Source organism: Podarcis erhardii (genome assembly GCF_964252035.2).
Source record: "Podarcis erhardii genome assembly, chromosome: 1".
NCBI classification, from domain to species: Eukaryota; Metazoa; Chordata; class Lepidosauria; order Squamata; family Lacertidae; genus Podarcis; species Podarcis erhardii.
This window is the reverse complement of record NC_138497.1, coordinates 95,568,445-95,583,690: the sequence shown is the minus strand read 5'-3', so window position 1 is coordinate 95,583,690 and position 15,246 is coordinate 95,568,445. Positions and strand designations below refer to the sequence as shown.

Sequence of the window (15,246 nt, the reverse complement as noted above, 5' to 3'; positions counted from 1 at the left end):
TGATGATTTTCATGAGGACTTAAAAATAAGAATAATTGCAAACTGATATGGAAATGTGGAGACTTGAACTTCAGACTGGAGAAATGGACAGATTCACCCATTTCTAGATAGGACTGTTCTCCTGCTTGCTTGAGTTGATCCAGCTTGTATCAGTTGGTCACTGCATGCAATGGTGTGGAATAGTATGAAGATTATCACTGTTGCCCATATTATTAATCATTATACTGACTTCCCTAAGATACTGGGAGGCAGGAGCAGAATTGTGTTTTTCTGAACTACTGCCTGTAGACTGTCCTGTATATCTCAGAAACTAAACAGGCGGTGGAGTCACCTTTCCCCCTTTGAAATGATCGCTAGCAATGTGGACCAGCTGCTGACCAGGTAAGTGACTTAGAGGAAGGTCAGCACCCTAATGCATGTTGGGAGCAGGGCACTTCACTAACCTCCTATTGTTGACCAACTTGTGTAGGCTCCTTGGTTTGGTGCTCTTGGGGCCTGGCATGTGATACCTGCTGAACAATGAACAGTAGGGGGTGTTTAGCATGGTAGGTCAGACATACACCCACAGTTTCCCATCATGCTGGTTTGGATGATGGAGTTGATCTGGGGAGGCAACCAGCTAGACTAGCTGTTTTTATAGACATAACGAGGTATTGGGTTGCTTGTGGTAGCCAAGGTTATATACTTCTAGATTCATTTTCCAGAACTGATAATGATGTTCTTGCAAACATCATTAAATTGGCCTCAAACAGCCCCATGCCAACGTGTCAACTCTATGCATGTCTTTGAAGGAGGCCAACAATATGTATAATGTCCTATTTTCTTTATACACTGCATCACAGAATCAGGCACTGGAAAAGGGAGAGAGCAAATTTAACTCTGTACAGTCTAATATTTCATTTTGGGCATATGTGTATGCAATACAGGCAATGAGTATTTAATTATCTTTCTGTCTCTGATTAATGCAAAGGTGTTTATAGTAGGATTTATCTGGTACAAACTAATACAGTGTAATTTATATGCATAAGCATGTGTGTGTTTGGCTAGTTGGAGATATTGTGAAGTCGATTTCTGAGTTGTTTGTATCATGTATAAGCCAGAGTTTTGTCTTAGTTAAACAGAAGAATTATGCAACGTGTAACTTCCATTAAATTGGCATTTGCAAGCCTTAACAGGGGCATGCATGCTAAAAAGAGAAGGCAAAACCCTCCCCCAAAAAACCAGAGCATCACCAATGCAGAAAAGAGCCAAGATAATGCATAGAAGATTGAGAAATGGATCAAATTTTCAGTATACTTTTCTTGACAGTAACATTTCTTAAAAGTGCACGCCAGCTAAAAGCTAGGTATGAAACCATTAGCCTCTCTAGTGAATTGGCATTTATTAATTAATGTTTCCATTTTATGTAATGTACTTTACAGGAATACAAAGGAATTTTTTTATTATTATTGATTTATTATTCAAGGCCGTCCCCCTCCCTCTGCATCCCTGGCACTAGAAGACCCTCTTTATCTTCAGCAGTTGTGTAGAATGGAAAATCCAGCAGGCATAGCTTTTCTTGTCCTGTTTAAGTTATAGCAGACCAAGTTCCTTCTTCCATTGGAGCCCTGGCTTTCTTGCTTCCTTGCTTCCTGAAACCTAAGAGAGAGAAGAAAGGCAGAGTTCATACCCTCCAACATTTCTCCAATGAAAATAGGGGCATCCCATTCCATAATGATAATTTTACTGTTTATACCCCACTCATTTTATTAGGTTGCCCCCGCACTCTGGGCAGCTTCCAACATGTATAAAAACATAACAAAACATTAAACATTTAAAAAAACCTTCCCTATAGAGGATTGCTTTCAGACAGCTCAGGAGGTGGATAACTCCATACCCTCCAACATTCCTCCAATGAAAATAGGGACATCCAAAGAAAAAGTGGGACATTCTGGGATCAAATCAGAAACCAGGATGGCTTCTCTAACTCAGGGCTATCGCTGGAAAATAGGGACACTTGGAAGGTCTGAGAAATAGCAAAATGCACACACATAACACACAGTTAAAGGAGGGCTTTATGCTCCATCTTATGAATAAGGGTGAGGAACCTGTCTTAAAAAGTGGAAGTTCATTGTTCTGAAAGTGTGTCCGTAAGAGAAGGCAACTATCGCCAGTGGCGTAGCATGGGTTGTCAGCACCCGGGGCAAGGCAAGTAATTTGCGCCCCCTAACCCGTGGATTTGCGCCCCCTAACCCTAACCCCAGATGTTGCGCCGGGTGCGGCCGGGCCCCCCCTGCACCCGCCACGCTACGCCACTGACTATCGCGCACAGGAAATGAGGACTGGAGGAGAGAGGGAGTTGCAAGCCAGGAAAAATTACTGTGCTGTCAGCTTGTTCAGCAACATTACATGAATGTTTAAAGTAGCTGAAACAGTTAAATAGGGAGCAGCAGTAGAGACAATACTGGCAGACAGACTCAAGACTCAGCATTGTCTCTCCCAAGCCTAAGCTCAGCCTGAAAACTTTTATCGCCATACTTGTAAAGGGGAAGCCCATGGGTTGTTTGACTGGGACCTGGAAAGGACACTGCCCGCCTGGTACTCTCAGGTTGAATATCAGTTAGGTTGGGCAGCCTAGTGCAGCTCTATACAGTTTAGCCCTCAGGGTTTGTGTTGGTCACCAAGCAACAAAATATTGACCCCGTCTCTTCCAGGAGCTTTAAAACAAAAGCCGCATAAAATCAACATGCATTGAAAGCTTCTTCAGTGTTTGGAGTGGTTAGGGGAGAGGTTATTAAGAGTTTTATTGTTTCCTTTGGCAACACTTACACATTGTTCTAACTTGGGAGTTTATGGGCAGATAAGGAATCTAATATATAATATATTGTATGTGTTAACGACTGAAACAAGCTTGTTCTGTAGGTCTTCCAGGACTCCAAGGACCAGCTGGTGGAAAGGGGGATCTGGGCCCAAGAGGACCAGTTGGTCTCACAGGAGAAAAGGGTGTGCAGGGAGAACGAGGTCTGCCAGGTGAGTGGACACAGCAAAGTGCCAAACCTAAACAACATCTGCCATGTTTTTAGGCTTGAGACTAGCCTTACTGACTTAGCCCAACACTCCCTGAATCTTCATCTTGTCCGTGCTGGTTTCAGAAACCGTAAGGGAAGAATATAACCAGAGAAAACCATGCCTGGATCTTGTCACTCTTAAGGGTAAAGACAGACAGGCATTCTAAGGCCTGGTTTGCGCAACAGGGGAAGCTAAACTATGGTTTATCAAGACCACACAAACTGAATAGTTCTTCCTTCTGCGTATTTCTGTTAATCTTCTTGGAACTCAGTGATACTGTTTGCCACAGTTACATGCAGGCATGCACAAATAGCTGCTGCTTTTCTCTTTTCATCTTATATTGAAAGTTCAGATGTCTGATCATCATCATCATCATTTTTTGTATGCCGCCTTTCTATAGTTAAAACTATGTTCAAGGAGGCTTACAGCAGGAAAAGATTTACATGATTACAAACATAGCAAAAGAAGTAATAAACAATAAATAAAACACAATGAAAAGTACACAACCAAATTGAACAATTTCCACATAAATTATAAGATCAAAAATTAATATCAATAGCAGCAGCAACAACATTACCCCTGCTAGCAACACCCCCTATGTCCCAGTCCAAGACTCTGTTCCCGTTTCTATTCTCATGCCTCCTTATATTCTGTTAGCCATTTGTAACTTAGCTGCAAAATAAAGATAGAAGCATCCCATATACTAGCAATTTATGTTCTTTTGTGTTCATTTATGTTCTCTTATGTTCATTTATGTTCTATTTCAGGTACACGTGGTCCCCAAGGACCTCCTGGACAACCAGGTATATTGCAATTAACCTCCTGGACATCCAGGTTAAATGCAATTTAACACAAATACTTCCTACCATTTGTGCTTCATTTAAGGTTCTATTTAGACTGCAATGTTGTACACACTTACAAGACTGTAAATCAACTGAATCCAGCAGAGCTTATTTCTCAGCAGATATGCCTAGGATTGAACAGTTAATCAACACAAATTTCTCTAACTGTGTAATCCTATACATGTTTAGGGACGCGGGTGGCGCTGTGGGTAAAACCTCAGCGCCTAGGACTTGCCGGTCGCATGGTCAGCGGTTCGAATCCCCGCGGTGGGGTGCGCTCCCGTTGCTCAGTCCCAGCGCCTGCCAACCTAGCAGTTCGAAAGCACCCCCGGGTGCAAGTAGATAAATAGGGACCGCGTTCCGTGTGCTGCGCTGGCTCGCCAGATGCAGCTTGTCAAGCTGGCCACGTGACCCGGAAGTGTCTGCGGACAGCGCTGGCTCCCGGCCTCTAGAGTGAGATGAGCACACAACCCTAGAGTCTGTCAAGACTGGCCCGTACGGGCAGGGGTACCTTTACCTTTTATACATGTTTACCCAGAAGTGTAACTCTGTTCAGTGGGGCTTACTCTGAAGTAAATGTGATATGGATTGCACACTAATAATACTTACCCAGTGGTACCTACCTCTGAGTAAACATGCCTAGAATTTTACTAGTAAACTGCTTCTGATTTAACCAACTTGGAACTAACTCCTAAGAATTATTTAAAAAGACAAATATTCATTGAAACAGTTCCATTCTGGGGTCCTAAGGCAAACTATGACTGACCTATCTAGTGAAATACTGCTGGGAAGTTGCTGTTTTGCTTTCTTCAGTGGGTTTTGGGGCAAGAGGTTCAGGATTAACTTGTGCATCACTTGCTACAACAGCAAAAAAGTAAATGCTGATCGGCTGCCATTGGTTGATCAACAGATGCCTCTACGATCATTAAAAGGCTTTTGTTTTCCTCAGGCTTGTCAATAAGTTTGGTGGTGACTTAATAATAGAAATGAATTCTGACTCTCTGGCTTTGTCCATTCTAACTATCATGCTACTCTATAGATTTGCAGCCAAAGTCTGTGGTTATACACACAAACGCAAAATGATAAATCAACAGGAAGCTGGTGTGAAATGACTAAAGAAGACAATTTCCCCTTGTTGGAAGGCAATATTTAAGAGAGAGGAATCTGTGGAATGCAAGTGCTGTGTTGTTCTGATACTGTGTTGTTGTCAAGGGATGTCTTGTCCTGAGCCTTTGAAAGGATGCGGAACAAAGGAAGCTTCCTGATTCTGAGTCAGACCAATTGGACTATTTAGCTCAGTGTTGTCAACACCGATTGGCAGCAGGTCTCTTGGGTTTCAGGCAAGGGGCAATCCCAGTTGCCAGGGATCGAACCTGGAACTTTATTTCTGCATACAAGGCAGGAGCACTGCCAGCACTAGGCTGCAGTCCTTCTAAACCTTCCCTCGTCCACCAAATATAAAATATACTTCAGTGCTTGATTGCTCTCTCAGTGTCATTCTGGCTTTGACCAAGCTTCTTTGGTTCACTTACAAGGTCCTGCAGGCAGGATGGCACCACCAGGAAGTCCTGGCCCAAAGGGAGCGCAAGGGGAGAAAGGACAGAAAGGAGAAGCAAGCACCTTTCCAGGTATACAAACGGTAATGTTGCTCAATCTGTTGAAATACTGATTCCCAAGAAGTTTCTGACCTGACCTTCCCCTTTATTCTTTCAGGAGTACCAGGAGTGAAAGGCGATCGGGGGGAAAGGGGTTACAAAGGCGATCCAGGTAAAAATATAAATGGAAGTGGAAGAACCCAGTGTGTGAGCAAAAGACATCTCATTCAGAGAGATGTGAGATGCCATAAGGCCAGGACAAATCCTTTGCTGTAGTATCTAAGTGTTTTACAGAGATGTATCACCAATGGAAAAGAGTTTTTATTCAAAGTCGGTCTGTTAGTTCTCCAACATTCCCCAGGCTGAATCTAGCTTCAGAGCTATCTGACCTCTGGCAGCCTGGTTGGTCAAAAGCTGATCAAGGTATAGTTGGCATTTCCAGTTCCGGAAAAATTACCCAGAGATCTGCTGGTAGGTTCTGGTCCACCTTCTCCCCACCCCAGTTCTAGCTAATTCAGGATTCTAAGCTGCTTTACAGAAATCAATGGGACATAGTCTCTCCTGTGAAAATTCCCTGAGGAAAATAGCCATGGAGTGGTGCAATACTCATTCCTAGCATGGATCTCCTGTCCTTTTTTGTGTGTGTGGAAATAAATCAGACCACTGGTCCATCTAACTCAGTATCCAATGTGGACTACAGCTCCAGTAATCTCTGATCATGATTCACGTTGGCTGGGGCTGTTGTGAGTTTGAATCGAGCAGTGTTTGGAGTGTACCATGTTGGCTACATTGGCCTATGATGACTGGCAGCTGCTCTCTAGATTTAGATGGGATTTCTCCCACTTCTACCTGCAGCAGCAGTGCATGAGAAGGGGCACTCCTCTATGGCCCCAGCACCCTGCTGCCACTCACTGGGACAGGAGGAGGCCGGGGTAAGGCAAGGCAGCAGTGATGGGTGGTGTTGGTATGCCACAGGTGTGCACTGCTAACCCAACTTGGCCCTGCGACCATGGGTGCCTGGGGCTGTGGGTACCATGCAGCGTGCCTGGCCCTGGTACCAAAATTTGTGGGTGCTCAGTCCTTTCAAGGGGAAATTTTGTGGCTGCTCAAGCACCCAGGACCCCAGGGAGTTGGCACCTACGTAACCCAGCATTCCCCTGACCTCTTTGTTGTCTCTCACCCTGCCCCATTCTGGTGAGCAGCTCCCAATCCACCTCCCCACTCCCCATGCATCACAGCTGTCTAGATGGAAGTGGCAGGGCTCTTTTGCCTCCGCATAGTTAAAACTTTATCTAAATACATACATGTAGTAGAATTTTGAATATTAAGCAAAAGTTTGAAATTCCCATTGTCTTTGGATTTGCCACTTTATATTCTTTCCCCCTCCCTCCGCCCCCATTATTTTAGGCATACCAGGAAGTAAAGGGTCGAAGGGAGATCAGGGAATGACAGGTAAGGCATTTGCTGGAGTTCTTAAATGAAAGTGACGACTCAGTAGAATCAAAGCTGTATACTCCATACCTTTGGCCCAGTATACTTGAAGGAGCATCTCCACCCCCATTGTTCAGCCCGGACACTGCGGTCCAGCGCTGAGGGCCTTCTGGCGGTTCCCTCACTGTGAGAAGTGAGGTTACAGGGAACCAAGCAGAGGGCCTTCTCTGTGGTGGAGCCCGCCCTGTGGAATGCCCTCCCATCAGATGTCAAGGAAATAAACAACTATCTGACTTTTAGAAGACATCTGAAGGTTGCCCTGTTTAGGGAAGTTTTTAATGTTTGAAGGTTTATTCTGTTTTTAATGTTCTGTTGGAAGCCACCCAGAGTGGCTGGGGAAACCCAGTCAGATGGCCGGGGTAGAAATAATAAATTCTTCTTCTTCTTCTTCTTCTTCTTCTTCTTCTTCTTCTTCTTCTTCTTCTTCTTCTTCTTCTTCTCCTCCTCCTCCTCCTCCTCCTCCTCCTCCTCCTTCTTCTTCTTCTTCTTCTTCTTCTTCTTCTTCTTCATTATTATTATTATTATTATTATTATTATTATTATTATTATTATGCTCCCCAGAGTGACTTACAGTTAAAACATAATGCAAAAATACAATGCAATGCAGTATTAAAATGCAGCAAAGCTATAATAGTGACATGGGCATATAAACTCTCAAGAGGACGAAGCAAAAACCAGTACCCCAATTACTTAAAAAGTTGCTTTAAAAGCTTGGGGAAATAAAAATAGTTTGAGCCTCCCTAGAGAGAGCAATCATGAGATCGGGGAAGCGCTACTGAAAAGGATCTGTCCCGGTTGCTACCTGGTGAACATCAACTCTGATAATGCCTCTTTTTTGACTGAATGGAGGATAGAGAGGAATATGTGACTGTGTGCAGAAATTAGCCTACAGTACAAATTCACATTCCTTGCTCCGCTGAGTTTTATCTGAGGGCCACATTCCTTTCCCTGCAACTTTCCAGGGGCCACATGCCAGAAATTTGATGGATTGCTGTGTTACGTTCTAAAATTATTCGACCTTTGACTTCTATTGTAATGATGTAGTGATTTGCAGTTTTGCCGTTCTGTTGTGAGCCACTCTGAGCATGTTTTAATGGGGAAAGTGGCCTACAGATTTACATAATAAATAAATAAAGCCCACTGTGTTCCCCAGGGCTTACTCTGTGTTTAGGACCACAACCCTTAACTTTCATTTCTGTGGAAAAGGCAGAGGAATGGCAGGATCCATTTGGTTATTGCACAATAATGGTTTCATGGCTTCTGCAGGTAATGCCTCTTGTGCCATTTGCTGTTGTCTTGTCCCTGTGAAATCGAGACACCCACCTTTCTTACTTAGGGAGCAAAGGCATGCCTGGTGAAAAAGGAAGTAAAGGAAGTGCCGGATCTAATGGGGTGAAAGGGGAACCAGGAAGAAAAGGAGACAGAGGCATTCAGGGATATACAGGTAAAAGAAAGAAGGCAAGACAGAAAAAGACGACTGATTACTATCTGATGTGCTTTATATTGGCACCAAGTTCATGGCAGAGATTACTTCTGAACTGGGATTTTTCTTATTCATAGTCCAGTTTCTTAGCCACTATATTCCAGCAGTTAGCTCCAAGCCACAGTTTGCAATGATCATTACACTTGGTTTTCAACCTGTGGTTTGACCTAACCATGGTTAGCAATGTTGCACTGTGCTTAGAGTGAAATTGAACATGAGAAGGCAGGAGAAGGCAGAGGAAGATGGCATGTCTGAGTCGGGGGGGGGGCGTTCCCCATCTCCTGAATATGATTAGGAAACTTGGCAGCTTTTGCACTAGGCAAAAACCAGAAATACTGATATCTTATGCAGTTAAGGGAAACTCAAAAAAAATTCATTTGAACCTAATTAAAATTATCTAGATGTGCCATCAATCATTTGTTCCTTTTGTGTTAAATCAGGAGCATCAGGAGCACAAGGGATTAAAGGTGAAAAGGGGGATTCAGGCAAGTATGGTCTTTTTCTCTACAAGTATATAAACTTTTCCCAATCCAATGTTCCGTGGAGCTTCATTGTACATATGGATTACATTAGACATGGGTGGCGCTGTGATCTAAACCACTGTGCTTCTTGGGCTTGCCGATCAGAAGGTCAGCGGTTTGAATTTCCACGACAGAGTGAGCTCCCATTGCTCTATCCCAGTTTCTGCTAACCTAGCAGTTCAATAGCATACCAGTGCAAGTAGATAAATAGGTACCACTGTGGCGGGAAGGTAAATGGCGTTTCCGAGCGCTCTGGTTTCCATCACAGTGTCTCGTTGCACCAGAAGCGGTTTAGTCATGCTGGCCACATGACCCGGAAAGCTGTCTGTGGACAAACGCTGGCTCTCTTGGCCTGAAGCAAGATGAGCACCGCACCCCATAGTCGCCTTTGACTGGACTTAATCATCCAGGGGTCCTTTACCTTTTTACCTTTTTATTGTACATATGGAGCCCCACATGAAGTGAGGCTTCTCTGTTTCGTTTGGTGTCTGAGAAGAAGAACACTAGAGGCACAATAACTTGCTTATCAAGCTTTCTCTGTTAGTGAAGCAAATGTGGGACAGCTTCTCCTTGTGTAGGGAGTCCTATTAGGCTTGTAAGAAGGCATCTGTTCCACTTCTGTTCCAACCCACCTTCATTGCTGTTTCTGTCCCACTGCACTTCATATTCTGACAAAAACTACATTACTTATCTCGCTGTCTGCCATGGTGGAATTTTACATTGTTAATTCCGTTATCATTACATTATTCTGCACCATTAATTTCAATGCAAAAGAACACAATGCAAGGTATGGGGGGGGGAGCCATCAATTACACATTATTTGTGGACTGAAAACAACAGTGAACACCCAACAAATCAACTTTGGCCATTTATGTTTCTGTTTCCATTGGAAGCTTCCACCATCCGTGATTCATTTCCATGCACACCAGTCAGTAGGGTCAAGGAAACAGTACTCTAAAGTGCAGCAATGCTACTAGTAAACACATATGTGCACATTATCATTTTTATATGTTTATCACAGGATTAGGCTTCAAGTCCCAAGTGATGTCATGTGTCCTTGTGTTACACTGTGAGTTGGCAGCTACTCAGGAACAGCTTCCCTTCAAACCCCCATCAGAGTTGATTTGGAAGCTTACAAAGAAATAGGCTGGGTCTCATTCTTGGAATGTACAACACATATTTCAGCAACCAAAAAGGAGGGGATGTGTAGAGACCACCTCTCCCATCATTTACTCACACCCTGCCCCAAATCTCAATGTGTTGCCTCTGCCTCCTGATGTGCATAAATGTTGCCTTTCAAAAACATCCAACAGGGAGCAGTTCTGTTGTAAGACTTGTTGGAGGACATCGACGTGGTCGAGTTGAGGTTCTGTATTCAAGAGTATGGGGTACCATATGTGACGACAGCTGGGACACTAATGATGGAGCTGTGATTTGTCGTATGCTGGGATTTAGCCGAGTAGTTGAAACCTTCACTGCAACTGCAGGTAATTTATCAGTTCATTCCCTGGCTGATTTAATCAAGTCGCAAAAGATTCAGTTGTGTGTAATCTGACTGTGTTCAAAAATAGCAGGGAACATCCAAAACATGTCCCTAGAGTAGAGCTAGGCAAGCAGCCTTATGCTGCTCCCCTCTGAATATTCAGTTTGAATCCTTGAGACCCTTTAAAGGGAGTTTTCAAGTGCTTGAAAGACTCTGCCACTCCAAGAGGGGGGGGGAAAGGTTGGCCAATGTGATGGGGTAGAAACTCCCTTGCAGTTGGTAAATGCCTGCTGGGACTCTCATCCTTCCCAGATTGTTTGTAAAGAGAAGACTCTGTTGTCAGGATCTTTTATTGCTGGGGGTCATGGGAGTTATAGTTGAAGTACAGTTCCCATGACCCCTGGTTGAAAAAGAGACTGGCAGGATCTTCACTTTCCAAATAGTTGGGGAAATGATGAGAGGCTGAGTAGGGATCCCTTCACTTTGAGGAGCCATCTAGTACCTGGTACCCCATCCCAGACCCACAAATCAAGTTCTTTGCTCCTTGGGAGATGGGGTAGCAAGCAGTGGAGGTGTGATCAGAACCTCAACAGGCACTGCCTGCTCACAGAAGGCTCTGACAGCCTTGGCTGCTGTGATGGTTGTGAGGGGTTACTTGTGCGTAAATTTACTTCAGTCCAGTTAGTTTGCTTGCCCAACCATGCTTAGGGTCGGAGCTCGCCCTCCGTGACCTGTTAGTCACTTGCAGAATCCGAGAGTGGGCGTTTCTTGAACCTCTTCCAGCATAAAAGCTGTTTGACCCCGAGTCTCCTCCTATGTTCCCTGCGCGGAACGCGTCTGCGCAAGTAAGGGGACGGCAGGGGCGTCCCAGCGCTCTCTCCACTAGTTTCAGGTGAAGGGTCTTGGAGCCCTGTCACCAATTCCTCCATCTCCCTCTCTTCTCTATGGGTGTTACGCTGAAATCCTTCCCCCCTGCTAGTCCCCTCTCCGGCATCGCTCTGGAGCCCTGCCTCCGACTCTTGTTCTGATAGCAGTTCCCTGACAGCTTCTTCTCAGAAGAATGTGGAGTGTTCACCTAATAGGGGAAGGGCCATAGCTTAGTCGTAGAGTATTTGCTTTGCATGCCAAAAGTCCCAGGTCCAACCAGGAAGGTGTTTCACCACTGGAGCCCAGTGTCCAAAGTGTATTAAAGTATACCAAAATCTGCTGGAGGCAGTGGAAGACAGGAGTGCCTGGCGTGCTCTGGTCACAAAAAGTCGGACACGACTAAACAACAACAAAGTCTGCATGCTTCCTTTATGGCTAAGGAAGTTGCTTTTGAAGTTGCTGCTGTCTAAAATTGTTTGCTGGACAATAGGATGGTAGAAAAGAAAAGAAGACTGAGATTCTCTTCCCAAGCAAATTTCATTCTGGAGTAATTATGCAGTTGTTATGCAGCTACAGAAGCATTTCCTAAAGCAGCCTCCCCACCCCCACCCCCACTTTCCTGGTACTTAGGCATAATGAGATATTAGCATGTGAGTCACACGATGGATTGTTGCTTTGTTATTTTTCACCCTTTTCCTCCCCGTGCTAACTCGTTACATGTCTGCTTGACATCAGGCTCTGGACAAATCTGGTTGGATGACGTGGGATGTACCGGAACAGAATTATCCATTTATTCATGTAAAAAACCTGACTGGGGTGTAAACAACTGCAATCATAATGAAGATGCTGGCGTAGAGTGTGCCTAATGGAAAACAGTTCTGCTCCGATGTCTGAGAAGCAATACCTTAATACTGATGATTCCACAAAGAAGCGTGCATGGCACTGTCCTTCAGAGTGTATCTCTTGGCTAATTAGAGAATGGATTAATTTTGCTTTAGTCCTTTAATTCCACTGTACCAACACATCTCTACATTCTCCTTTGCTGATCAAGGCTATTCTAATGGGGTATGTGAGGAATCAACATCAGTAACTGGGCTCACTTTATTAGAAGACCAGTAACTGAACTATTATTGCAGGGGAAGGGATGTAGCTCAGTGGTAAGAGCATCTGCCTTGCATGTGGAAGGTTCCCGGTTCAATCCCTGCAATCTCCAGGTATGGCTGGGAAATATCCCTGTCTGAAACCCTGGAAAGTCACTGCCAGCCAAGCGTGGGCAATGCTGAGCTAGATCGACCTAAAGTTTAACTTAGTATAAGGGCACTCCCTGTGTTCCTAATCATGACACTGAACATTTAAACAGGAACTACATCCAAATCACATTAACTTGGGAGTAGGGTCTTTAGAAAGGCCTACAATCTTGACTGTTTTCAGTAGCCTTCTCTTGTGTAATGATTTATCATGCTCTTTTGCTGTTGATGGTTTTGGCTGTAGTCCCATTTTATTTGGCCTGGGAGAGCTGGATGTGTTTTTATAACTGATAGGTTTGTTCATGGTTTGCATTGGGGAAGTTTGATGCTTGTATGTTGTTCCGTTTTTGTGGAAGCTGCCTTGAGAGAGTTTTTCCTTGTAAAGGGCCCCCATATAAATCAAGAAATGATGGACCCATTGAACTCAGGGATGCTGACTTCTGAGTAAGGATGCAGAGGATCCAGATAGAGGAGGGTGACTTGAAAAATATGTGCAGCTGGCTTTTGTAATTCAAACATGCCAAATCATTTTCCAGGTGTCTTCAGCTGGATATTGTCCATAAACCCATTGAAACATACATCACAGAAACACTTCCGAAAGCAGATGAGACTTGAGGCAACATTTACAGCCTTTGTCTCCCTGAACCTTATGAAAGATAATGCCCATGTTTATTTAGTCTACCTTTCTGTGCCTTGTTCATAATTTCTTCATTTCACTATTTTCCTCTTAGAGCTCTAGCAGTGTTTGGCTGAAGTCACATGACACTGTCCATGATCCCAAGGAAGGATCTGAGTGTGGAGGAGAGAAATGAAACTGTTTCTATTGCCAAAGAGGCAAGCTTCTCCTTTAGAGAGAGAGAGAGAGAGCAGTGACTTGCTCCTATTGCTGGGGGCTGCTGTAGTGAAAAAAGAAGCAAAGCTCTCCAAATCAATGTGCTGATTTATTTCTCGATGCCGTGATAAATGTTGAAATGTCAACGCTCACAATGGCTTGCATAGCCATGATTTACAAGGGGAGTCCCTAGACTCAATGCAGCCAGCCAGCACGGTGTAGTGGTTAAGAGCGGTGGACTCGTAATCTGGTGAACCGGGTTCGATTCCCCGCTCCTCCACATGCAGCTGCTGGGTGACCTTGGACTAGTCACACTTCTCTGAAGTCTCTCAGCCCCACTCACCCCACAGAGTGTTTGTTGTGGGGGAGGAAGGGAAAGGAGAATGTTAGCCGCTTTGAGACTCCTGAAGGGGAGTGAAAGGCGGGATATCAAATCCAAACTCTTCTTCTTCTTATAGATACATACCAAAAAGCACATAGCAGATGGTGCCTTCCAAATGTGCTGGACTTCAACTCCCATCACCCCTGACCATTGACCATGCTGGTTGGAGCTAAAAGGAGTTGGTAGTCCAACAATAAATGGAAGGACACCACATTGGTCTCCCCTGCCATACGGCACCAATAGGCATTACCATATTAGGATCAGCTGCCAGTCCTGTAATAGTAAGTGTAGTGAGTACCATGTTAAACTTTGACTTGTGAGAACTGGGTTCATATTCCTGATCTGCTATGAACTTCACTGGTTGACCTTGGACCAGTCATTGTCTGAGCCTAGCCTCCATAACAAGGGCATCATGTGCCGGACTAGAACTATCCTCCAAACTCCCAAGCTTGCAACACAGGCAAATAACCAATCCAGCAGTTCACATCATCCCTCCTCCTGTGAGTAAAAACTCTGGTGCTGCACTCCCCTATGTCCCTGCTCCACTGTACCAATGTTTTTATGGTCATGGCATTCCTTTGGACTGTGGGCATTGGTTTTGCTGCCTGATTGGATGGCGGTGATATTGAAAAGATAGCCAATGGAGAGAGGGAGGCGGGGAAAGGGCAAATGAACTGTGGAGTGATTTCTCCAGATTTCCAGTCTGTATAATGAGAACCCTGCTGCATCAGGCTAAAGACCCATCTAGTCCAGCATCCTATTCTCACAGGGGCCAACTAGATGCCTGTGTCAGTCTCCCCACTGGCAATTCCCAGCAGTTGGTATACAGAAGCATATTTGCTTCAGCACTGGAGGTAATACATAACCATCATGGCTAATAGCAATTGATAGCCTTATTCTCCATGCGTTTGTCCGTCTGTATACTGGTGAAAACATTCCTGCAAACAACATAGCCGTGCATTATTTTATTTTATTTTAAGTGCTGAGTACTTGCATTTGGAGCCAACAAGGTTTACATGATTAACTTTCTGCTTGTTTAATAATGATATCATGCAAATTTCAGAATGTGCAGGTTTTAATTAAATACTTAGGCTTGCATTCACTGATGAATAAACCTTACATATACTTTACTAAATAATACCTCTCCTATACCAAATGTCTAAAGGCAAACTCATAGTGCCCAACAGAAAAGGTGGGTGACATAAGCAAAAGCCTATCATAGTCACTTCCTGGGAGAGCCAAAATACATGACTGATCAATTCAGAACTAAGGTCATGTCTGCGCTACACCTTTAAACCCATTTCAAATATTTTAAGTGGTCTTGGGGACTGTAGTTATAAAGGATCTCTGACAAAAACTTCTCAACCATCTCACAAAATTAAAATTCCCAGGATTCTTTGGGGGAAATCATAGCAGTTAACTCAAATGTCATCTAGTTTAAATATATAGTGCAGA

General features: G+C 44.1%; 1 protein-coding gene across 3 annotated transcripts in view; it reads left to right on the top strand.

Annotated features, from left to right (window-relative positions):
• The window catches only part of MARCO (macrophage receptor with collagenous structure), a 29,140-nt gene extending 14,247 nt beyond the window's left edge, over positions 1–14,893 (top strand). For 2 of the 3 annotated variants that reach the window (XM_081872344.1, XM_081872342.1), the window contains 9 exons: positions 2,902–3,009; positions 3,816–3,851; positions 5,426–5,518; positions 5,604–5,657; positions 6,893–6,937; positions 8,313–8,420; positions 8,900–8,948; positions 10,298–10,467; positions 12,066–14,893. In XM_081872344.1, coding sequence (XP_081728470.1) covers positions 2,902–3,009; positions 3,816–3,851; positions 5,426–5,518; positions 5,604–5,657; positions 6,893–6,937; positions 8,313–8,420; positions 8,900–8,948; positions 10,298–10,467; positions 12,066–12,196 — 794 coding nt within the window. In that variant the 3' untranslated portion in view covers positions 12,197–14,893. Of the gene's footprint in view, positions 1–2,901; positions 3,010–3,815; positions 3,852–5,425; positions 5,519–5,603; positions 5,658–6,892; positions 6,938–8,312; positions 8,421–8,899; positions 8,949–10,293; positions 10,468–12,065 lie in introns of all 3 variants that reach the window. The other variant, XM_081872343.1, reaches the window with a different exon arrangement.
• Positions 14,894–15,246: the final 353 nt, after the last annotated feature.